This window comes from Rhinoderma darwinii, chromosome 3, assembly GCF_050947455.1.
Source record: "Rhinoderma darwinii isolate aRhiDar2 chromosome 3, aRhiDar2.hap1, whole genome shotgun sequence".
Lineage (NCBI taxonomy): Eukaryota > Metazoa > Chordata > Amphibia > Anura > Rhinodermatidae > Rhinoderma > Rhinoderma darwinii.
Genome location: NC_134689.1, coordinates 58,680,521 through 58,706,016, shown reverse-complemented (window position 1 = coordinate 58,706,016; position 25,496 = coordinate 58,680,521). Strand labels below are relative to the sequence as shown.

The 25,496-nt window shown below is 43.1% G+C and overlaps 1 protein-coding gene across 1 annotated transcript in view; it reads left to right on the top strand.

Annotated features, from left to right (window-relative positions):
- Nucleotides 1-25,496, top strand: part of SLC4A9 (solute carrier family 4 member 9) — a 369,367-nt gene that overhangs the window by 307,659 nt on the left and 36,212 nt on the right. Inside the window, exons 17-18 of the mRNA XM_075856371.1 lie at nucleotides 12,936-13,008; nucleotides 22,176-22,244. Coding sequence (XP_075712486.1) covers nucleotides 12,936-13,008; nucleotides 22,176-22,244 — 142 coding nt within the window. The remainder of the gene's footprint in view (nucleotides 1-12,935; nucleotides 13,009-22,175; nucleotides 22,245-25,496) is intronic.

Genomic DNA, 25,496 nt, shown 5'->3' with positions numbered 1-25,496 from the left:
AGAGCAGTGATCAGGAGCCAATAGTATTGGTTCCTGATCTTTTGTGTTCACTATGAGATCCAATCATAGTGATCACTACTGTAAAATAAAAGTAAAACATGTATCTGTTTCTCCTCACTGTTCTAGCTGTGGAGAGAAACAGATACAAGTGTGTCAGTGTCCCCACACAAAATCACTTGTGTCCCTCACACACGGTTACAAAAAAACAAACAATTTTTTCAGTATTTTATAGTGTATATATATATATATATATATATAGTATATTTATTGTACCGTATATACTAAGATTCATACTGTAAATTATTTCCAGCTTAGGGTATGCTGTTGGATGGCGTAGGGTGCTGGTCTGGGCTCGGGTTTATTGTTTGTGTCAGGCGTAGGGTTTAGGTTTGAAAAAAAAAATTCCTTTAGTGTTCTTAGTTGATAAAAAAAATTCAACCGCTAGTTACATTTATTATTTGCGGTTTAGACTGTATAATCATTATGGCTGCCAGAAGGTACAGTGTTGAGGAAGCCTATCAGACGCTATGTTCATATACGGATTCAGCATCTGAAGTTGAACTTTTACTTGAAAGCGACAGCAAAAGTGTCGCTTCAAGGGATTCTATTGAAGTGAGACCCAGAACCAGTGATATAGGAAATGGCGCAGTTACCACAACGTCCATTTAAAGTGCAGCTCCTGAAATTGCACAACCCCACCAAACAGATTAAGTGTGGGAACCCACAAGTTTAATTTCTCCCACCATAAATGACTTTATTGCTACTCCTGGCATAAATCCCAATGTTAGTAATTTTTCACCACTAAATTATTTTTATATTTTTATTACAGACCAAGTTTTGGAACATTCTGTGCAGGAAACAAATTTGTATGCCAGGCAGTACATTGCAAATAAGCCTTCGTCACCTCATGGCAGGTTGTGGAATCCCACATATGAAAAGGAAATAAAAAAAATTCTGGGCCTCACCCTTAACATGGGAATTATAAAAAAAAAACCCTCTATTAGGTCATATTGGGCATCAAGCCCTATACATGCCACCCCCATTATGTCATGCAGCAGGTATGAAATACTTATGCGATTTCTCCACTTACTGACAACCTACAGGCACCCTCTTCCAGCGACAGAAGCTGTGACCGGCTGTATAAATTAAGTCCTCTGTTAAATTTTCTTAATTCTTCCTTTTTAGGAGCATATACCCCTGAACAAAATTTAGCAGTGGATGAATCTCTAATGAATTTCAAAGGGCGTGTGATCGCAATGGGGTCACTTTACGCCTTGATCATCTATGCAGGTTCAAATCAGGTGGGGGGGGGTGCGAGCTCGGAGAAGTAAAGACACACTGAGACCAAGTTCTCAAAGTAATACTTCTAATTTATTGAACTACAGTGCTCATACTTATAGCATCAGACGAACAAAGAACATTCCATAACATATGAGTCATCTGTATGTTCAAGCCTTACATCTTCCTTTCCCATAAAAGCTCATTGGTGGAGCACCAGGTATTCCCTTAGGTTTCCTTTATGCTTAGGGGGGTGGTCAAGCGATTGACCTCCATCTGTTTGCAATTTCAAGGGACGGCAGAGCATCTGCAAACTATTTCTTCTCTTAACCTTTCTAAAATACCCATTACTCTGTATAGTCATAAGAGCATTAACCATTTATCTCTCACAAATTCCCCCTTTTGTGATTTTAACCATCTTATCTCTTAAACTCACAACATCCGTCTCTGCTCATAGTGTATAGGTCTTCGAGAAAAAGCATTTCTTATCTTACAAAAAGCATAACAATTGAAACATATAAGTAGTACAAATAATATCATCATACAGATTAAAGGTTGAAACAATACGTGTAATATTGTAGTGGCTGCAGGGGGAAATCCTGTGAAAATATCATACCAATGGTGGGCACTAACATCCTTTATGGCTGAGGATAAATGCACTATTTTTCCTGACGCTATAGTAGCCAATACTTTTACTTTATTTAGGGTTACATTGTGTTCTTTTATTAATTTCTGGACATCTTGTGATTTTTGTAATACCCTTCTTAGTTCTTCTAACGGTAAACTAAAATTGCTATAAGGTAGTGGTTCAGGAACACATATTGTAGACATAATTTCTTCTAGGGTGGGCAAGAAGACTACCGTATCATTACCCCAATTCAAATGAGTCACGTTATACAAACACCCTGAGAATGGACTGGTGACATTAAATTGTTTAAGTGTCTTTAGGTCATCCGTTATGAGACATACATGCAAGGGGCCTACTTCTATATATATTCTCAATTGTGAAGCAGGGATAACTGTGAGTGAACAAATATTATCTTGGTGCTGCATCAAACAGGGTTCATATATTCCTGATTGCTGATTACACACATACCCCTGTTCCGTCAATTGGCATAGGTCAATGTCAACAGTCGTGTTTTGTGAACTTATGTGAGTTCCCTTTATCTCTGGCATCCAGTATTGTCCTTCAAACATAACTGGGTCTATCATCACCATAGGCATAACTATAAATTTGCATAACAATGTAGGGCTTTTTACCTTGAAAGCTATTAGTCTACCAGCACACCAAGTGGGAGTGCATTCAGTATGTTCGGGTTGCAACAATAACCAAGTATCATCCACTTTTTCTACCGGTAGAATATCTGTCCACTGTCTTACGTGTGTGCTGAATAATTTTGATTTAAAATCATCCATCTGTTCTCTTTGCCATATTGTTTTGAGAGTACATACAGTCCAATTTACAAACGCTGAGATATTCTCCATGGTTTTATATTGCACTAGCATAGATTCGTTAAAAACATTTAAAAACAGCTGATCTATTTTGAGACCACTCTGTTGGGTAGCAAAACTCGTAGGCAACCATGTAGCTCCTACGCGTAAGGCTGTTGCTGTGTCGTCTCCTACGGAACCAAGTTTATTCATGACTGTTTCTAACTGTATACCATTCAATACTCCCAGTCCCGTTCCAACCCCTCCTAACATTGTGTCATACCATTCTCTCTTTATTCTAGTGTGACAATCTGGGGGTTTAGGGAAGGAGATATTGAAATGTATATTCTTCCTTTGTTCTTGAGTAACAGCATTCTTACATGTATGTGGTATTCTTTCTAAACTTTGTTCGGTTATGTGTGGCTTATGTTCATCATGTAAAATTTCAATTGATAATACAAAAATCGTTCTGTTACTTATTTCTGATGCATTGGTACATAGTATTCTATTCATACCTCGTGTAACAAATACAGTTTCATTTACCTTATCACATCCTTTTACACTTTCATTATAGTAGTCTCTTCTTTGTATCGTTTGCTTTTCCAAATATTTCTGCACAAAATGTTTGTCAGTGTTAATGCAACAAATTAGCAATTTACTTGACGCCTGCGTAATCGTGACATTTGGCTGTTCCCCATATTTTTGGTGTAAGTACCCACTCCTTCCCATTGGTCCTGACTTAAAAGTTCCTTCTGTGGTTGTCCAATTGGCAATCAAACACCTGGTATTTTCTTGACATGTAAAATTGCCTTGTTTCCGCGTCCTTGTAGCATTGTTCCAGCTCATTGTGAACATTTTTCCCTGGCCTTCTCCTTGTATTTTTACCACAGGGGTTGCTGTCCATACATTGTGTAACATCATAAAAACAGTAATTATCGCAACAACCGAGAAAAGCTTCATCTTGACTTCTCAGTCCTTCGTCTTTGACGCTTCTTGAGATTCTTCTGATAGTATCAGGACCTTTTTACAGTGGCTGGCATGTATCCAACTGGGTTTTCCTTCTAGCTTTACTGAGGTGCTTGTAACGAGCAAAACTTGAAAAGGACCATCAAACTGTGGCTCAAGGCTCCTCCTCACGTGTCTTTTGACAACGACCCAATCTCCTGGTTCTAGCTTATGCGCGCCGGCAACCGATTCTGGGTCTGGAATGGAAGAAAATACTTGTGCATGCACCTTGGTCAATTGTTTGTTCAGGGTTGATACATAGTCAGTTAACCTACCATACTGTATCTGGAGCACCTGTGGAAAATAACATCCTAATCTGGGAGCCGACCCAAATAAGATCTCATACGGGCTGAGACCTGTTCTTTTTGTGGGCGTGTATCTTACTGAGAACAAGGCTAATGGTAGACACTCGGTCCATGGTTTCCCGGTTTCTACCATAGCTTTTTGGATTTTCAATTTGAGAGTCCCGTTTAATCTCTCAACCTTACCACTACTTTGCGGATGGTATGGTGTGTGGAATGCTTGGTTTATACCTAACGAAGATAAAACATCGTTCATGATTTCACCCGTAAAGTGTGTTCCTCTGTCGCTCTCAATTACTTCCGGCACTCCATATCTGCAGACCACTTCATTTATCAGCTTCTTGGCTGTGGCTACTGCTGTAGCTTTGGTGACTGGAAAAGCTTCTGGCCATCCTGAAAAGAGATCAATACAAACAAGCACATACTCATAGGTACCAACTTTGGGTAGTTGAATATAGTCTATCTGCAGTCTCTGGAACGGATATATAGGTCTGGGTGTGTGCTTCTGTGGTACTTTTACAGTTCTTCCAATATTATGTGTTGCACAGATCATGCATCCTTGTGTAAAACTGCTGGCCATCACACTAAACCCTGGGGCATACCACACCTTGTTTACCAAGTCCATCATTGCCGTTTTTGATTGGTGAGTCGCTCCATGTGTTATTTGGGCCATCATTGGGAACATTGTCTTAGGCAGGCACAGTTTATTCTGCAATTGCCAGAGGCCATCTTTTCGTAGCGTTGCTCCTTGGGCCGTCCACTTGTCTTTTTCTTCTTTTGTTGCTTGTCCTTGAAGTTTTTGCAGTAATTCCGGGCTTACAGCTGGTCTTGTTTCCTCTGGATCTTTTATCTGACATACGGCTGCTAACACGGGTAGCTTCTGTGCTGCTTGCTTTGCCGCTTCGTCTGCCAGGGCATTTCCCCTTGCTTCTGGTGTGTTGGCCGTAGTGTGAGCTTTTATCTTTATTACTGCTACCTCAGTTGGTAATAATAAAGACTCCATCAAATACTACGAAATCCGCATTCTTAACTGGGGTACCTGCTGAAGTCAAAAATTGTCTTGCCCTCCATATGGGGCCATAATCATGTGCAATCCCAAATGCATACCGAGAGTCAGTGTAGATATTTGCTGTTTTACCTGTGGCCTGATGGCAGGCTTGGGCAAGTGCTTTTAGTTCTGCTTCTTGTGCGGAGCGTGAGGCCGGTAAGGATGCTGTTTCAAGTACGGTATGTTCTGTGGTGACTGCATAGCCTGTGAAGAAAGAACCTTGCACACAATACCGTGAACCATCCACAAAGAGTATCAGGTCTGGATTTTGGAGTGGGGTATCTTTCACATGTGCGAACCCCACTGTTTCCTGGGCCATAAGGGCCATGCAATCATGTTCTTCAGTATCTGGTAGATATTCTGACCATACTTTACCTGTCTCTACTCCCCCTTGCTCCAGAGGCAGTAAGGTAGCTGGGTTCAAAGTGGTACACCTATGGAGTGTGACCTGCTCAGGGAGAAGAAGCGCACAGGTTAATCTTAGATGTCTGGCAGTGGACAAATGCTTAGGTTGTACTTGAGTTAGAATAGCCGTAATATCATGGGGGGCATATATCTGTACAGGAAATGCTAATACGAGATCAGACGCTTTATTCAACATAAGATTAACTGCAATAATAGCTCGTACACAGGATGGGGAACCACGGGCAACCGGGTCAAGCCTAGCTGAATAGTAGGCAACTGGGCGCTGTTGTGGACCATGTGCTTGCGTAAGTACAGACGTGGCATGGCCATTTTGTTCAGTACAATATAGTCGAAAAATCTTGTCATAATTGGGGGTCCCGAGAGCTGGGGCTGTCTGGACCACCAATTTCAAAGTGTGGAAGTTCTCTTCAGCTTCGGGCGTAAGGTGGAAAGGCTGGCTACTGAGGCAGTCATACAGAGGCTGCATGAGAATGGATGCGGAACGAATCCATGGTCTGCAGTAAGAGACTAAACCTAAAAATGTACGTAAAGCATTTAAAGATTTTGGAACTGGTATTTGTACAATAGTTTCTACTCTGCTGTGTGTGACATGCCTCGTGCCTTGTGCTACACAGTGTCCTAAAAATACAACTTGAGTACAACAAAATTGCAATTTATCTTTAGAGGCCTTGCACCCATTTTCCGCTAAAAACTTCAACAGTGATACCGAAGCTTGGATACACGCTTCGGAAGAGGGACAGCAAAGAAGTAAATCATCGACATACTGCAATAATACAACATCCGGTGGTGGCAGCCAATCGGCTAATACTGTTTGCATAGCAGCCGTGTAAGCACTGGGTGAGTTGTGGGCACCTTGAGGTAGAACGGTCCATGCATATTGTTTGCCTTGATGGGTGAATGCAAAGAGGTATTGGCAATCAGTATGTAGAGGGACTGAAAAGAATGCATTTGCCAGGTCCACCACCGTAAAATGAGAGGCGGTAGGTGGAATCTGGACTAAGAGCACATGAGGGTTTGGAACAATGGGCGTATTAAATACAGTGGCTACATTTACTGCCCTAAGGTCTTGAACCATTCTATATTTAGTGGGCTGCCCTTTGTCTGATTTCTTTTTGACTGGATACAGTGGGGTGTTACAGGGGGAGAATATTTCCACCAGAACTGCATTCAGAAAATCTTTTATGCTATCCGAGATAGCGTCTGATTGAGCCTGGCTGAGAGGATATTGCTTTTTCTGGGGCAGTGGGTGGCCAGGTTTTAGTTGTACAGTGACAGGGGGTACTGGCAGAACTCCTACATCCGTAGGGCTTTTTGACCATAAAACATGAGGTATATGTTTTAAATGGTGATGTTGTTCTACTGGAGTACACACGTGGACTCCTACTGGCGGTCGGTCTTCCCATGGATCTGTATCACAGGCTGCTATAAGACACAGCTCTTCATCATTTAAACTACCGGTCAACTTGACCGTACCATCTGGAAGATATTCTATGTGGGCTTGTCCCCTGAATCCTCACTCTGTCTCCATTCCTCCCCTCCCGCTAGGGGTTCTAAGTGATCCAACACTGTGGCACTATATCCTCCCATTTTTGTATGTATCAATTGTGCTAGGTCCTGCCAGGTTGCTTTGTACATACTCTGTATCTGTTCTAGATATCTATAGAAGGGTATGGGTTCTGCCTCTGGATCTGGTGCTTTTTGGACTAATATAAGTGTATCCCTGGGATTCCAGGGTTTGTACTTATATTCCCTTTTCCTAATTTTCTTATCTGCCTCGCTAGCGTATATGTTGGTCAGTACCTGGAGCTTGGAGGCTACTGCATTCAGCGCCTCTGTAGCATCTTTCCCCACTGGTATATTACTCCCTTCATCCATCTGGTCTTGGAGGGTTTGGAGCTGCCTTTCTCTTTCTCTTTCTTGTTCCTCTCTTTTTGCCTTGTCCTTCCTGTTTTGCTCTTTTTGCTCCTCTTCATCTTCCTCATCCCCTCCCTCTGCTCCTCTATTTGTTTTACCTGCCCTAGTAATTACCCCTGCTGGTGCTAACACCACTGGGGCCATTCCCGCAACCTGCTTATATGGTTCCGGTATATGCGTGGGGGCAGGCGCAAAAGGGTTGTTGCTTGAGTATCCTGGCACTACTGGGTATATACCTAGAGGATTTTTGTCCCTAGGTCTGGGAGCGCCACATGCATAACATACATCCCTCCACTGAAGGTTCTGAGAACCGCACCTAAAACACGTCCATCCTTCTGGACCATTTGCCATTCTGTATCCATACCCCGGGGGTCTACCTACCTTCTCTGTCCTTTTTCCTGGATTTTCATTATAACAATCATAATAAAACTTTTTCTTACATTCTGTTTCCATGCATCCCCCTGCGTTACTTCCTCTGACACCTTCTTCCATGCTTCGGCTTTCTCAGTCAACCCTTTATCTTTCAGCCATCCACGCCGTCCATGGGATTCTAGACCACATGCTTTCATTAATTTTTTTATTCCCTGTGTCGCCTTTTTACCTTCTCTTTCTGCTACTACCTGTTTGGCGGTTTGTCCTTTGGGGTGTTCATCTTTAAAGAGGGTAACCAAGTTTCCCATCTTGTGACTGTAAGTGGTGGCCTTAGGCACACCCGTATTTTGTTACAGATTTTAGCTACTGACAGATGAATTCTACTCTCATCTATTTTAGACAGTTTCTAGTTTCGGTACTTACTTTCTACTCTGGCCAGAGAATCTTCCTTTTACAGTCCTTCTTATTTACTTTAAACACCACTCAAGGAGATATCCTCCACACCATAACAGTAAAACGGCTAGTATCCCTAGTCCAAATAATAGGGCGAGTGTCAAATCCAAGTGTTGATTCATCATGCCGGATTATTGGACTGCACAAAATTTTCAATTTCCGGGCTAAAATTTAGCCTATCATAATCCCCGTAGTCACCTGAAGCATGTACACATGTTTCTGGTAATTTGCCGGATTATCGGAATTATTTTTTTTATTTTTTATTTTTTTTATTTTATTTTTTAAAAAATTTCCTTATTCTAAAATGCATTTGTGACACAAAACTGGGTTTCTACAACATTCATACAAATACTGCCATAGAGATCATGCACTTTATCCTGAGGGTAGGATTTATTTTAGACTTGACCAGATTTTTACACTAAAAATACCCTCATGTGGCCCCTCTATTCCTCAGGAGTACTAACGGGAAGGTGACCTACCAGACAGGAAGATGCAGAGCAGAGTTTGTAAGAATTAAGTCTTCTTACCTTGCTGCAGCAGTGGTCTGCACGTTCCTTCGTCCGGGAGGTCGCCACTCTAGTCCCGGGAGATCCCCTGGGTGGGGTGCCGTCCTTCTGGACAAGTCCCTGTTCGGGCGCCAATTTCTGTGATCGCAATGGGGTCACTTTACGCCTTGATCATCTATGCAGGTTCAAATCAGGTGGGGGGGTGCGAGCTCGGAGAAGTAAAGACACACTGAGACCAAGTTCTCAAAGTAATACTTCTAATTTATTGAACTACAGTGCTCATACTTATAGCATCAGACGAACAAAGAACATTCCATAACATATGAGTCATCTGTATGTTCAAGCCTTACATCTTCCTTTCCCATAAAAGCTCATTGGTGGAGCACCAGGTATTCCCTTAGGTTTCCTTTATGCTTAGGGGGGTGGTCAAGCGATTGACCTCCATCTGTTTGCAATTTCAAGGGACGGCAGAGCATCTGCAAACTATTTCTTCTCTTAACCTTTCTAAAATACCCATTACTCTGTATAGTCATAAGAGCATTAACCATTTATCTCTCACAGGCGTCTCACATTCCGCCAATTCATACCCTCAAAAAGCGCAAAGTATGGGTAAAAGATCTATAAGTTATGTGAGAGCACATCTGGCTACACATGTGCATTTAAGATCTATGAGGGTAAAGACAGTGAATTGAATCTACCAGGGTGCCCTCCAAATATTGGTACCACTGGTAAGATCATGTGGGATGTAATGGGCCCTTTCCCACACAAGGGGTATCATGTATACACTAACAGTTTTTATACCAGTGTGCCATTGTTTAGTGCCCTTCATTGTGCTAACACCGGAGCCTGTGGCACAATACGCAGGAATCGCAAAGGTTTCCCACGTCAACTTGTGAATAAAAAAACTACCAAAGGGGGAGTCATGCACTTTTCAAATTGAGAAGATGCTGACTTTAAAATTTTGTGACCGCCAGGATGTCTACATGATCAGCACTATTCATTCAAGGGCAACAGAAACTCTTAGAGAACGTGGGGCCTCTGCAGATAGACAGATGTGTGTGTCATCGGCTATAACAAATTTGTGCGACCAGATGTTACAACCTTATCTGGTTAAAAGGAAAACCAGAACATGGTATAAGGAAGTGGCAATATACCTCATCCAGCTAGTGCATGTACAATGCATTTGTCCTGTACAAAAAGTCAGGTGGCAGGGCTACATTCTTTGAATTTCAGGAGAAAGTGATTGAAGATCTCCTATTTTAATCTGCAGACCAGAGAGTAGTCCATGAGTCAGAGGATGTGTATAGGGATTGATGGAGCTAAAGAGACGTTGTGCGACCAGTCACTTTGAATAATAAAGTCATTACAGCCCTACAAGTTCTCTTTCATCCTGTATACATGCTCGAGTTTTCCACATAGCTGGATACATTCTTCCTCTTGTTTTTGGATATATTGCCTTTTTCCTCCAACACAGTTTATCTATTTTTCCCACTCTAACTTACTATATATCAGAGCGGGTTGATATACATAATGTCTATGGACTGACACGATTGCAATCAATCTAGAAAAGTAGAATTCTCTCCTTTTCAACCATAAGTTATAAAAACATTAAATCCACTTCACTCCTCGTTCTGTTTGTCCCCCAATGACGAGTATGCTCCATATTTCTATACTAAGGCATACAATAGTAATATCTTTAAAGCGTACTCCACCAGTTCCATGCACTGTGTGAAAAATATGTGATAAAAATGAAGTATTCGAGGAAAAAGTAAATAAAAAAATAATATATATATATAATATAATATATATATAAATCTGTCCTTAAAATGACACATTTGTGAAAAAATGTGAAATTACATTTTCTTCCCTCCTGCTTTGCAATAATTCCTGCAAAACCTGTGGGGTCCAAATACTTACAACACACCTAGATGAATACCTTAAGGGGTCTAGTTTTCAAAATGTGGTAAAATATGGGGGTTACTATAGTTTTGGCAGCTCAGTGCCTCTATAAATGTGTAATGGGGCATGAAACATTTTCAAGCAAAATGTGTGTCCTGAAAGCCTACGGGTGCTCCCTTCCTTTTGGGTCCTGTCGTTTGTCCAGGAAACATATTCGGGCCACAATGGGGATATTTTTGAACACAGGAGAAACAGGGTGATACATTTTGTGGTGCATTTTCTTATTCTCATGTCCGCTGTACAAGAAATCTGTCTTTAAAATGACACATTTGTGAAAAAATGTGAAATTAAAATTTCTTTCCACCTGCTTTGCATTAATTCCTGCAAAAACGGTGGGGTCCAAATGCTTAATACACACCCAGATGAATACCTTAAAGGCAATGTGTTGCCAGAAAAACATGTTTTTTCTTTTTTAAATTAAACATTTAGTGTGTGGGTGATTAAACATTGTTCAAATTTTTTTTATTTTTTTCACGAGTCAGGAAATATTATAAATTAATTCTAATTTATAGTATTTCCCATTTCTGGTCACTAGATGGAGCTCTTCCCAAAATTGCAGCATTGCAAAATTGGGTAAAAAGCCCTCGCTCTAGTGAGCTCTCAGCATCCCCCCCTCCTTTATCCTGGCTAGTGCCGGGATAAACGAGGGGTTTGAACGGTCTAACCTCCTACACTGTGTGTCGCCATTTTTTGAGCTAACACACAGTGTAGTAGGTTTACATACAGTAGTAAACACACACAAACACGAACATACATTGAAATCTCTTACCTGCTCCTGCCGCCGCGGCTCCCTCCGGCCCGTCCGTTCCGTCTGCTGCCGCTGGTCCAAGTGCACAAGTCCGGAAGCCGCGACCGGAAGTAGTAATATTACTGTCCGGCCGCGACTTCCGGTCCACAGGAAAATGGCGCCGGACGGCGCCAATTTCAAGTTGGACTGTGTGGGAGCGGCGCATGCGCAGTTCCCACACAGACGCCGTACACACAAGTGAATGGGACGGGAGCCGTTCGTCGTCCCTATGGGACTGTGGCTGCCGTATTCCATGTCTGTATGTGTCGTTAATCGACACACACAGAAATGGAACAAAAAATGGCAGCCCCCATAGGGAAGAAAAAGTGTAAAAATAAGAAAAAGTAGAACACAAACACACAAATAAATATAAACGTTTTTAATAAAGCACTAACATCTTGAACATATGAAAATTTTTTCTGTGATGACACTGTTCCTTTAAGGGGTCTAGTTTTCAAAATGTGGTCATTTATGGGGGTTCCTATCATTTTGGCAACTCAGTGCCTCTATAAATGTGTAATGGGGCCCGAAACATTTTCAAGCAAAATGTGTGTCCTGAAAGTCTACGGGTGATCCCTCCCTTTTGGGCCCTGCCGTGTGTCCAGGAAACGCATTAGGGCCACAATTGGGATATTTTTTAACATAGGAGAAACAGAGTGATACATTTTGTGGTGCATTTCTTCATTCTCATGTCTGCTGTACAATAAATCTGTCCTTAAAATGACACATTTGTGAAAAAAAGTGAAATATGTTTTGTTTTTTTCACCTGCTTTGCATTAGTTCCTGGAAAAATTGTGGGGTCAAAATACTAATTACACCCCTAGATGAATACCTTTAGAGGTCTAGTTTTCAAAATGGGGTCATTTAGGGGGTATTTTTATCATTCTGACACCTATGAGCCTCTTCAAACTTGGCTTGGTGCAGGAAAGCAAAATGTACGTCACAATTGTAAAAAGTATTGTTAGATTTGTAAGTGTCCTATATCTCTCAGAAATGTTAAAAAATAAAACAAAAGTGCTGCCAAAGTAAAGTAAAGAGCTGGAAATATATAGTTGATAAAATATTTGTACAGTTTGTATGTACGTATGTGACATATTGCAATTGAAAATAGGGAAAAAATACAATTTTTAAACATTTTCATCAGTTTTTATGTTTTTTAATAAATATACGCAAATTTTATAGGTCTACTTTTACCACCCAAATAAAGTACAATATGTGACGAAAAAACTTCGTCAGAGTTATTCTCTGATAAATTTACACATGCCAGATTTCCAAAATCTGGCTTCGTCATTAAGGCGCTTTCAGGTCTGGTCACTAAGGGGTTAATGCATTCTTGTTGGTCGCTACCAGATTGTATCATAATAATATATGATTGTCATTGAAGGAAATTGCTATTTCTATTGGGTGTTGACTTACTTAACAAACTATCTATTAAAATGGTTTTCTGTTTACAGGGAGCAAAGAGTAACTGGTTTAATGGTCTTCATTCTGACTGGAATCTCTGTGTTTTTGTCACCAGTTCTTAAGGTATTTTATATAGTTCTGTTAGTTTTCAAGAATAAGTGTGCTGACAAATGAAGGTTAAGTCACAAGGTATTTCTAATATGGTGGCTGAAGCTAATAAAATCTGCTCATTTATCTACTACTATTCAAAACTATCAAGGAGAGAAATACACCCCGGTGAAAAACTAGGCACTCAGCTCCATATTGGCCGGGCTTGTGATGTCTGGTTGTTTGTGGATGCAGTATTGCACAAAATGTGAGCTTTTTAATATATCATTTGTTAATAAACCTTTTGATAATTTTATAGCAATACTGAGCCGAGTGCCTAGTTTTTCACTGAGGTGTATTTTTATCCTTGATAGTTTTGATCGTTATTTCCTGGTTGGCACCGTACAATTTGTACTGAGCTCAGATAGATTCAGTGGTGATCAGAGGCTATTTCTTTCTTTATATGGTTGCATCTAATAATGTGTTTGATTTTCTGAAGGTAAACTTCTATTGATATACAGTGTTTACAATAAGTGTTTACAAAAGTTACAATATTAATTTGTTCCAGGACAACCATTGTAACTTTATAACATTGTATCTTGAGACCATAACTCTTTGGAAGCCTAGCATTTAGTTCTGATGCACCCAGAATGTCAACCCAAAATAAGATAAAAATTAAGACTAAAGCATACCTCCAGTTTCAATGAAAAATTATTATAGTGCAGGAGGGTGCACAACAATAGTTTTTCTAAATAACCTGTATTACAGTTTCTGCTTCTAACTACAGCACTTACTGTCTATAGTCTGTGCTGCTGGCAGCTCATAACTCTGCAGTAGGATACAGAGCATCATGCTCGTCTCCATTTCTCCCGTATGCAGAATGGCCGTGAGCGCTATAGGATGTAATGTGATCCTACAGCACTGGTGGCCACTCTGCATACGGGAGCCATGGAGACAAGTAGGATGCTCTGTCTCCTACTGCAGAGTTATGAGCCGCCAGGAGTACGGACTATAGACAGTCCGTGCTGTTGTTAGAAGCAGAATCGCTAATACTAAAGTTATTTAGAAAAACTATTATTGTGCACAATCCTGGACTATAATAATTTTTCATTGAAACTGGAGGTACGCTTTAAAGAAATGTAATCAGATACACTATATGGCGTCTACTAGACCTAGACATCTTATTGCTCACTACAAAAATTGACTGGAGCAATTATGAAGGGATTTTCAAGCTACTCAATGCATTCCTATGGACAGTGATTTATGACAGCGCTTTTAATGTAGTGAGATAATACTCTGTGTGTAGTCTAAGCCTAATGCATCCTATGAACAGCCATTATTTTGAAGTGAGCGATAAAAATTCTAGGTATACCCCTACCCTATGGCCTAAAGAATGTGCACACCCCTCCTAATGCATGTTATGACTGTGGTCACAAACCGCTGCCGCTCACCTTCTCCGTCCTGGACTGTGTGCAATAGGGTGCGCTCATCCTAGGACCAGCACCCGCATTCTCTATAAGTTCCCTAACCTATCCCCAGAGCCCCCCTGGACTATAAAAAAAGGCCCTGCCCTTACACGGCTTGCCTGAGCGTTGTTGTAGTTTTTCCATGTTCGTATTGCAAATGGTCCCTTAGTGTTATCCTGCTCCCAGTGTTCCCGTGCCCTGCTACCTATATCCTGTATCCCGTGCTGTGTTTAGTTCTTGAGGCTGTCTAGTGTTGGAGTCGTGCTGTGCTGCCTGCTGTTATACACCATGTCTGGTGTCATCTGCCACTCCTGGTACCATCCGCCATGTCTGGCGCAACCTGTCACATCTAGCCCCATCTGTTCCAGAGCCTCTGCCATTGTCTGGATTATCTCAGGTACCCTTGTGCTACAAACTCTTATATAGACTGTGCATAGACTGTGACTTGGCCAGCTGCCTCTCCGCAACGGCGGAGCAACCTAGTGGGTCCACATACCCCTAGATCGTAACAGTACGCTCAGGCCATGGAACCCGGTGGCCAATCTAAGATCGCGGTTCAGGTGATGCAATCAGATATGCATGACCTGCGTGCACGCCAGGATCAACTCCTCGTGGCAGTAAACTCCATCATTGCCCGACTGGATCAGCCACCTGCTGCCGCTTCACTGCCTGTTACTCCCCCTGTCTGTTCCGGATCCACAGTTTCGCTGCCTCTACCACCTCACTATGATGGTGATCCTAGAGCCTGTAAAGGTTTACTCAACCAATGTACCATCCATTTTAGACTGCGTGCTCACCTCTTCCCCTCTGATGAGGCCAAGGTAGCGTCCATCATTTCCCTTCTCACTGGTAAGGCCCTGGCATGGGCGAACCCCATCTTGGAACGAGGGGGCCCTGAATTCTTGGAACTGGCGTTATTTCTAGAGACACTTTTCATATTGTGTTCGAGGAGCCAGGCCGAACATCCTCTGCAGCGGACACTCTGCTAACTCTTAAGCAAGGAGAATCCACGGTAGGAGAGTATGCTATCTCCTTCCGCACACTGGCATCTCAGTTGGCTTGGAACAATGAGGCATTGGTGTCGACATTTTGGCAGGGACTGTGCTCGCACATCAAGGGGGAATTAGCAGCCCCCTTCATTCTACCCTAATTGCACTTATCCTGTTCGCTACCCGGGTCAACATGTGGACCCAGGAACATGCTCAGGAGGTTCGCGGGAGAGACGTTCCCACAGACTGGCACCCTCGTTCCAGAGACCACTATTGCCCTACCTAAAGAACCTATGCAGGTATACAGAATCAAATAGTCCAAACAGGAGAAACAGCGCAAGACGCTCTTCAGGCCTGTGTCTGTATTGCGGCCTTAAAAGCCATTTCGTGCACCAATGTCCACAAAAGCCTGGGAACTCCAGCACCTAGAATTTGTTGGAGAGACAACCCTAGGTGGGACGACGCCAAACTTCAAAGCCTCTCCCAAATTATCTATTCCTGTGACCATCATATCTGGAGAGACATCACACTCCTCCTCTGCCTATCTGGATTCCGGAGCAGCTGCAAATTTCATCCAGCAGGAGCTAGTGGATCGTCTACATCTACCTACAGTTCTTCTGTAGAGACCCCTGGCTGTTGCCTCTATGAATTGACTACCATTGCCCGCCCTTATTGTGTCCACCACTAAACCACTGACGTTACAAATTAGAGTTCTTCACTCGGAACAGATCACCGTCCTCGTCCGGCCTAAAGCTATCAATCCTGTGCTGCTTGGTCTGCCTTGGCTTTGTCTACATGCCCCGGTTATCGACTGGAATTCTGGAGAGGTCCCACAATGGGGGCCCAGATGCCTTAGCCACTGCCTGTCACAGGATCATCCTGTTTTGCTTCCACTGCCTCAATCATTCTGCAAGTTTTGCGGACGTCTTCAGTAAGAGGGAAGCAGAGACTCTTCCTCCTCATCGCATCTACGACTGCCTTGTTGATTTACTCCCTGACGCTTCACCGCCTCGAGGGTAAGTTTATCCTTTTTTCCTACCAGAGACCCTAGCCATGTCCGCCCATGTTAAGGAGAACCTCGAGAGAGAGTTCATCCGGAAATCTTCCTCCCCGGATTATTCTTCGTGAAAAAGAAGGACGGATCTCTTTGTCCATGTATCAACTACCGGGCTCTGAACCAAATTACGGTTAAAAATAAGTATCCCCTGCCGCTCATCTTAGAACTTTTTGATAGAATTTGTGGGGCCAAGGTGTTCACAAGGCTGGATCTACGCGGAGCATATAACTTGATCCGTATCCGCAAAGGAGACTAATGGAAAACCACATTTAACACCCGAAATGGCCATTACGAATACCTTGTGATGCCCTTTGGACTGTGTAATACTCCATCTGTGTTCCAGGAACTTGTAAATTCATCCTGATTTACTCACCTGATTTGATGACACATCGGAAGCACGTTCGCCAAGTTCTGTCGCGGTTTAGAGAGAATCACCTATATTCTAAAATTGAGAAATGTGTGTTCGAGAGAAACTCTCTGTCCTCTTTGGGCTACATTGTATCTGACCGTGGCCTCAAAATGGACCCAGAGAAGGTGAGATCCGTCTTAGAGTGGCCACATCCACAGGGTCTTTGTTCCATACAAAGATTTCTGGGATTCGCGAACTTCTATCGGCAATTTATCCCGAATCTCGGCCCTCACCAAGAAGGGGGTAAATGCCAAGGTTTGGCCTCCAGAGGCAGAATCGGCATTTACTAAGCTCAAGAGCTCTTTCACCTCAGCATCTGTTCCCCATCACCCTGATGCTTCTCAGCAGTTCTTTCTGGAAGTGGACACATCTTCCTTTGGTGCTGGAGCACTACTATGTCAAAAGAACTCTAAGGGCAAGATGGAGGCCTTACGTACTTACAGTCAGCACAACGACTAAATCCTCGCCAAGCCAGGTAGCCGTTGTTCTTCGCTAGATTTTAATTCTTGCTTCACTTCTGTCCTGCTGATAAGAATGTGATGTGATCATTTGAGACTAATGGCTCTGAGGAAATTCCTCAATATATTATAGACCCATCTAGGATTATTGTCTCTAGCCCGTGGCAAATTAGAAACACTCCTCCTGGAAAGACTTTTGTCCGCCTTGCAGAAAGGAAGAGAATTCTCCGCTGGGGACACAGCTCCAAATTGGCGGGGCACTCAGGTGTTCGAAAGACTCAGGACTTCATAGCCCATCAGTACTGGTGGCCCACGCTGCCTAAAAATGTTGCGGACTATGTCTCCTCATTTACAAACTGTGCCTTGAACCAGTCTTCCCTCTCCAGACCTACTGGTCTGCTCCTACACCTGCCTGTTCCTGATGCCCCTTGGCATCATATCGCTATGGACTTTATCACTGACCTTCCTCCTTCAGCTGGGTGTACTACAATCTGGGTAGTAGTGGATCGTTTCTCTAAAATGGCACATTTTATTCCACTGACTAGCTTCCTGTCTGCTCCTCACCTGGCAAGTCTGTTTATTTCGCACATCTTCTGGCTACACGGACTTCCTATACATATTGTCTCAGACCGGGGTGTACAGTTTACCTCCAAGTTCTGGAGAGCCCTGTGCAACCTGCTAGAAGTTAAACTGGACTTCTATTCTGCCTATCACCCTCAGTCCAATGGTCAGGTGGAGAGGACCAACCAAATTTTAGAGAGTTATCTTCGTTGTTTTGTTTGCACCCAACACGACAATTTGGAACAACTGCTGCCATGGGCGGAATTTTCGTACCAATCACACAAGTGAGTCTACTGCCTCGTCTCCTTTCTACATTGTGTACAGCCAGCATCCTCAAGTTCCTCTTCCTGTGCCAGCCATGACTCAAGTACCGGCAGCTAACTCTTCTTTTGTCTCTTTTATACACATCTGGCAGCAAACTAAGGCTATGATTCTCCAATCAGTAGACCGCATGAAAAATCATGCCGATAACAGAAGAAAAGTTCCTCCTCAATTCTCTCCTGGACTCAAAGTCTGTCTGTCCTCGAGAAACATTAGACTCAAGATGCCTTCCCACAAATTCGCTCCCAGGTTCCTCTGCCCTTTCGAGGCTCTACAACGGATTAACCCTGTATCCTATAAACTTCGGTTGCCTCCTACCCTCAAAATTCCGAACTCATTCCACATGTCCCTCCTTAAACCTGTGGTCCTGAACCGCTACAGTAAAGCTCTTGGTTCTGCCGTTGCTCCCAGTGGTTCTTCTGATGTATTCGAGGGGAAAAAGATACTGGACCGCAAGAGAGTAGAAGGGAGGATTTTCTACCTGGTGTACTGGAGAGGGTTTGGTCCTGAGGAGAGTTCTTGGGAGCAAGAAGAGAACCTTATTGCACCTACCCTCATTAAAAAATTCCTCTTATACTCCGGACCGAAGAAGAGGGGGCATAAGGGGTGTACTGTTATGACTGCGGTCGCGGACCACTGATGCGCACATTTGGCGAACGGCCGCGACCGCAACTTCCCGGCCGTCTTACAGCGTCTCCCTCCCTGGAGACGCCTGCTGGTGCAGGCTCCCCGTCCTGGACTGTGTGATAGGGTGCGCGCGCTCGTCCCCGTCCTTAAAGCTCCAGCACGCACACTCTCTAAAAAATTCCCTAACCTATCCCCAGAGCACCCTACTTGCCTGAGCGTTGTTGTATTTTTCGTATTGCAAATGGTTCCTTAGTGTTATCCTGTTCCCGTGCCCTGCTACCTGTATCCTGTGCTGTGTTTAGTTCTTGAGCCTGTCTAGTGTTGGAGTCGTGCTGCACCACCTGCTGGTATACACAACGTCTGGTTACATCTGCCACTCCTGGTACCATCCATCACATCTGGCGCAACCTGCCACATCTAGCCCCATCCGTGCCAAAGTCTCTGCCATTGTCTGGACTATCTCAGGTACCCTTGTGCTACGAACTCTTATATATACTGTGCATAGACTGTGACTTGGCCAACTGGCTCTCCGCTACGGCGGAGCGGCCTAGTGGGTCCACATACCCCTAGATCGTGACAATGCATAGTTGCCAACAATCCTGAATTTGCCGGGACTGTCCTAAATTTACAGAGACAATCCCGACAAATTATTGTCCCGGACCGTGTCCCAGCAACTGGCGACTTCTATATTCAATGATACAATTAAATACTATGGCAGAGCAGGAAACTATCCTCACAATACGGAGCAGTACAGGGAAAGAAGGGGAAGCAGCACTTCTGCAACCACTGTGTCCTCTTCATAATAGCTTATCCACCATTATTATTAAAAAATACAACTCGTAAAAAAAACAAGTCCTTATATGGCTATGTTGATGAAAAAAATCAAAAAGCTTTGATTCTTGGACTGCGATGATGAAAAAATGAAAATGAAAAAAACAAAAATTGTCTGTCTCTCCAAGGGGTTAGGGGTTTGGAGAAAAAAAAACTTATTTCTGGTGATTTGTCAGAGCCCTGACTTCAACTCCATTGAACACCATTGGGATGAATTGGAACACCAATTGCGAGGCAGACCTTCTCGTCCAACATCAGTGACTAACCGTACAAATTCTCTTTTGGCTGAATGGACACAAATTCCAATAGACACACTCCAACATCTTGTAGAAAGCCTTCCCAGAAAAATGGAGCATATTATATCTGCAGAAACATCTCCATTTTAATGTCCATGGTTTTAGAATAAGATTTTACACAAGTGTAGTGACCCAGAAATGGTACTTCAGTTCCATTACGTTGTGCAGCAAGAGGATATAATCATTTGAATGTTTTACCATGTTATAGCCTTATTTTATTGTCCTATTCAATGTATTAGTTATGTACTATCACTTTAAACTACAGTAGAAGCTGTGGAGGTCTTATAATTAGGTATCCACTAGAGGGCGCATTGACATCTGTGGATGTTGCTGGATGGTAAGTGTAGCCTGGTTTTAGAGAATATAGAGCTCAGTTTAGTCTGGATGTGGTACGCATCAGAGACAACCTCCAGCAGTGCTCTAAGCCCCAGTGTAACTGGCTGGGCCTACATCTGCCACCGATGCCTGAGAGGAAGGAAGGTGGAGTAGAGACTGATTCCTACTAGACGCATACCTGAAAGCCAGCTTTGCAGCAGCATCCAAGAAGCCTTGCTGTCTAAAGATACAGTCATCTCTGAAGGAGAGGTATTTGTGGGCCTCAGAGGCTTTGGGAAACACGGGATACGTGCTACCCAGCATCAGAAGGAAGTAGCTTACCTGCTATTGCCACGATTTAGAAGCTATATTATATAGTAGAAATTAAGGGCGCTGTCTACTAAATAGCTATCGAGCCAGAAGGTATTGCTGAGAGGAAGAAAGATTGGAATCCTACTATTAAAGACCTACCACCAGATTGTCTGCCTAAGTACTGATTAAATACTACTACTACTACCATTGTGCAAGGACAGTTTATCATTGTTATCTGCAAGTTACAAGTAAACTGTGAGTGATTTGCACAGAGAACTGTTGTCTCTGGTTCATCTGAACGCTACATCAAGGGCACCCCAACCGCCATCAGCCAGAGATACACAACACAGGGTGTGCCCCGGGGGAAGAACTACCACCATCATTCACAATAGTGCAGCCTGTATTAGCCCAGGAGGAGTGGGGGAGGAAAGGTCAAGTAACATTTATCCACCGGCTACACCGTTGACGCTAAAGAGGCTAGATACTAGAACTACCATCCTCTCCAGCACAGCACACATTTACCCGCAAGGATTGGTGCCACGAACTACATTTTAAGTCTACCGTGTGCTGGTGCTGCTCTCTGTCCTGGGGTGCTACACAAGCAAATATATGTATGATGGTCAGATGTGCACATACTTTTGACCATATAGTGTAACTAATACAGATAAAGCAAGTCCTTCAATATGAAAGAGAAAGAGGTCCTGGAAGCTGCTGAATCAGTTTATGTAGATGACAGGAACTTGCTCAGGGTCCTGTACAGTACACATAGCGTACAGTAAAAATAAGATAAAGCCACCCTTAAGGCTATGTTCACACAGAGTATTTTGCCGAGTTTCTTGACGCGGAAACCGCGTCACAAAACTCGGCAGAAACGGCCCGAAAATGCCTCCCATTGATTTCAATGGGATGCGTCGGCGTCTTTTTCCCGCGAGCAGTAGAACTGCCTCACGGGAAAAAGAAGCGACATGCCCTATCTTCGGGCACTTCCGCCTCTGACCTCCCATTGACTTCAATGGGAGGCAGAGAAAGCGTATTTCGCGGTGTTTTATGCCCGCGGCGCTCAATGGCCGCGGGCGAAAAACGCCGTGAAAAACTCTGCGAAAATCGGCGTGCAGGGAGAGGAAAATCTGCCTTAAACTTCCAAACTGAATTTTGAGGCAGATATTCCTCCTGCAAAATACTCCGTGTGAACATAGCCTTACTTGGTGGGCTTTCTATCTCGCCACAGATTAAGAGCAGTGCAGTATTTCAGGGAGGTGCTACTAGATAGCCAATCAGCGCATACATTGAAGTAATAAAATATATACAGACTGGCTCAGCTTGCCCCCAACGTGATGGATTTATTGGCTGTGGCCAATGACAGACATTTTACCAGTGAAATAGGAATGCTGAATCTTCTAAATTGAGCCTCCAATGCAGATGTGAATAAAGTCTGAGATGCAGATTGAAAGGGATATAGACAGGGAAACTACTTATTGAAGACAAAAAAATAATCAAATTGTAAATTGTATTATATTTCTACCTTATATCTCATTAATACAACTTCCTTCTATGGTTTTAGTATATACCAATGCCTGTATTATATGGGATCTTTCTTCAAATGGGTGTTGCTGCTTTAAAAAGTATTCAAGTAAGTAATTACACAACTAGTCCTATAGAAAGTAACGTATTCTACTGCATGTAAAAACGATATCTTTTTTATATATGATTCTTGTCCTACATTTCTTCCACTATTGAAATCAATAGGTAAAATGGCACCGATAAAAAGCCATTCTATTCCTAAGAAATTACAGAAATGATCTGCAACAAAGTACAGTAGAATGCAAGTGAATTTGGTTTTAAAGAGGCTCTGTCATCAGATTTTGCAACCCCTATCTCCTATTGCAGCAGATCGGCGCTGCAATGGAGATGAGTAACGTTTTTTTTTTAAAAACTAACATTTTTGGCCAAATTATGACCATTTTTATATTTATGTAAATGAGGCTTTCTAAAGTACAACTGGGCGTGTTTAAAGTTAAAGTACAACTTGGCGTGTATTGTGTTCGTTACATCGGGGCGTTTTTACTTCTTTTACTAGCTGGGCGTTGTGTATAGAAGTATCATCCACTTCTCTTCACAACGCCCAGCTTCTGGCAGTGCACAGGCACACAGCGTGTTCTCGAGAGATCACGCTGTGTCGTCACTCACAGGTCCTGCCCCAGGTCCTGCATCGTGTCGGACCAGCGAGGACACATCGGCACCAGAGGCTACAGTTGATTCTGCAGCAGCATCAGCGTTTGCAGGTAAGTAGCTACATCGACTTACCTGCAAACGCTGATGCTGCTGCAGAATCAACTGTAGCCTCTGGAGCCGATGTGTCCTCGCTCGTCCGACACGATGCAGGACCTGGGGCAGGAAGTGAGTGACGTCACAGCGTGATCTCTCGAGAACACGCTGTGTCTGCACTGCCAGAAGCTGGGCGTTGTGTAGAGAAGTGGATGATACTTCTATACACAACGCCCAGCTAGTAAAAGAAGTAAACACGCCCAGATGTACACACACAATACACGCCCAGTTGTACTTTAGAAAGCCTCATTTACATAAATATAAAAACGGTCATAACTTGGCCAAAAATGCTTGTTTTTAAAAAAAAAAAAACACGTTACTCTTATCTCCATTGCAGCGCCGATCTGCTGCAATAGGAGATAGGGGTTGCAAAATCTGGTGACAGAGCCTCTTTAAGGAAAAAAAAGATTTTAGGGCATGCTACAGTTATTCAAATAAATGTTGCAAATTTTTTGTGGACTTTTAGGGCTGATATCACCCTCTACCTTAAAGAGGTTATCTGGTGACAGAAAATGAATGGCTTATCCTCAATATCAGATAAGTAGGGGTACGACTTTCGCCAACCACGCCTATCAGCTGTTTGAAAGGGCAGTGATGCCCTGGCGCGCTTCTTCCCCTTCATTGTGTATGCAGTTTAGCACTGCACAGTGCCATCACATTTGTAGCGGCTGTGCACAGTATTACATCTTCCTCCCATTCAAGTGAATGGAACGAAACTGTATTACTGTTCACCGCTGCTACGAATGTGACGGTGATGTGCAGTATGTGTCACGAGGCCCGCGGGAAATAAAACTGTCACAGGGCCTGCAGAGCCTGGTGTGAACCCATTGTGTCACCAAGGGATTTGAAGTGGGATTAAAGCAGAGAGAAAAATCTAAGCGGACCACAGGTATTCACCCTTTAACCCCTATACAGGGATCTGGACTTCGCTGCTGGGGAATCCCAGGTGGCTGCACCCAGGTCAGTCTCTCTTGGCAATAGTCAAGTATACAGGCCTTGTACAAAATCAGCAGAAAAAATGCGAGGTCAGGTATAGCATAAGTCAGGGCAGGCTGCACACAGGCACTCACGATTGGAAGAGCCAAAGATCATCACGGGTTAAAAGAAAGAGGTCAGGGCAGGCGGCAGGCAAGGGTAGTCAAAGGTACAGGCAGTGGTCAATCAATGGAAGTCCTAACAAAGTATAACACAGGGTATCTGTAACAAGCTACCAAGGAACCAAATTGCTCAGGCAAAGATTGAAAGGAGCAGGTTCTTTTTATACCCTGGAAAGTGCATGTGCACTAGGTAGTGAAGGAGGAGATTGCATCCAGCCGGGAGAGATGGAGGGACGCAGTGGCAGCTAGGAGTCCGAGGACGCAGTGGAGAGGTAAATATACAGAGGCTGCGGGAAGCTGCAGCCATTACAGTATGGAGCTGTGTAAGAAATGAAGGGGAATTAGTGCTCGGCAGAGTGCCGCGGCCCCTGCAAACAGCTGATCAGCAAGGGTCAGACTCGGAATCCTAGCAATCAGATATTGATGGCCTATTCTGAGGATGCCAATCTATTTTATGTAACTGTATAATCCCTTTAATACATGCTAATTTTGCCTCGGATTAGGTTGAGGCTTTATACAAACACCTTGGCTTGACTGTGCATACATTTATTAGATTTAGTTTAAAATTAAGAAAGGCTCTAGACAGTAGAGAGAAGCAGTCTAAACAGGATAATGACAGTCTATTAAGTCTGTAAGTAAAGGGTTTTTCAGGCAAATATACAATAATGTAATACAGCCCAATATGCTAAAATAATAAACTTCTTAACCTATATGCCTTAGAACTCCACAGCTCTCCCTCAATGGCTCTATTTAGACCCCTCACTGCATCTGTTCACACTCCTACATGATGACCACATCTAATCACAGGCCACTGCAGTGAGATCGACCATAGTGACATCACTACAGCGGATTGCACGTCATTATACAGATATGGCAACAGAGATGTTCTGCAGGTTCTCAACCGTGGCAGTAAGGGAACGGTTAGGAGTTCTAAACATAAGTATATTGAGAAGTTTGGTATTTTAGCATTTTAGGCTGATTTATATTTTGTATTTTATCCCTAGAGAACCATTTTAACCCCTTCCTGACATTTGTTGTACTTACAACAAGGTCGGGAAGGGGTTAAAATGGTTCTCGAGGGATAAAATACAAAATATAAATCAGCCTAAAATGCTCAAATACACTGCCTCGGGGCAGAGCCTAATCAGCTTTCGTAATTGGCAGACTAGGAGGCCATTGTTGGATGCCCATGCCATTTGTCTTAAAGAGGCTCTGTCACCAGATTTTGCAACCCCTATCTGCTATTGCAGCAGATCGGCGCTGCAATGTAGATAAGAGTAACGTTTTTATTTTTAAAAAACGAGCATTTTTGGCCAAGTTATGACCATTTTTGTATTTATGCAAATGAGGCTTGCTAAAGTCCAACTGGGCGTGTTTAAAGTAAAAGTCTAACTGGGCGTGTATTATGTGTGTTACATCGGAGCGTGTTTACTTCTTTTACTAGCTGGGCGTTCTGACGA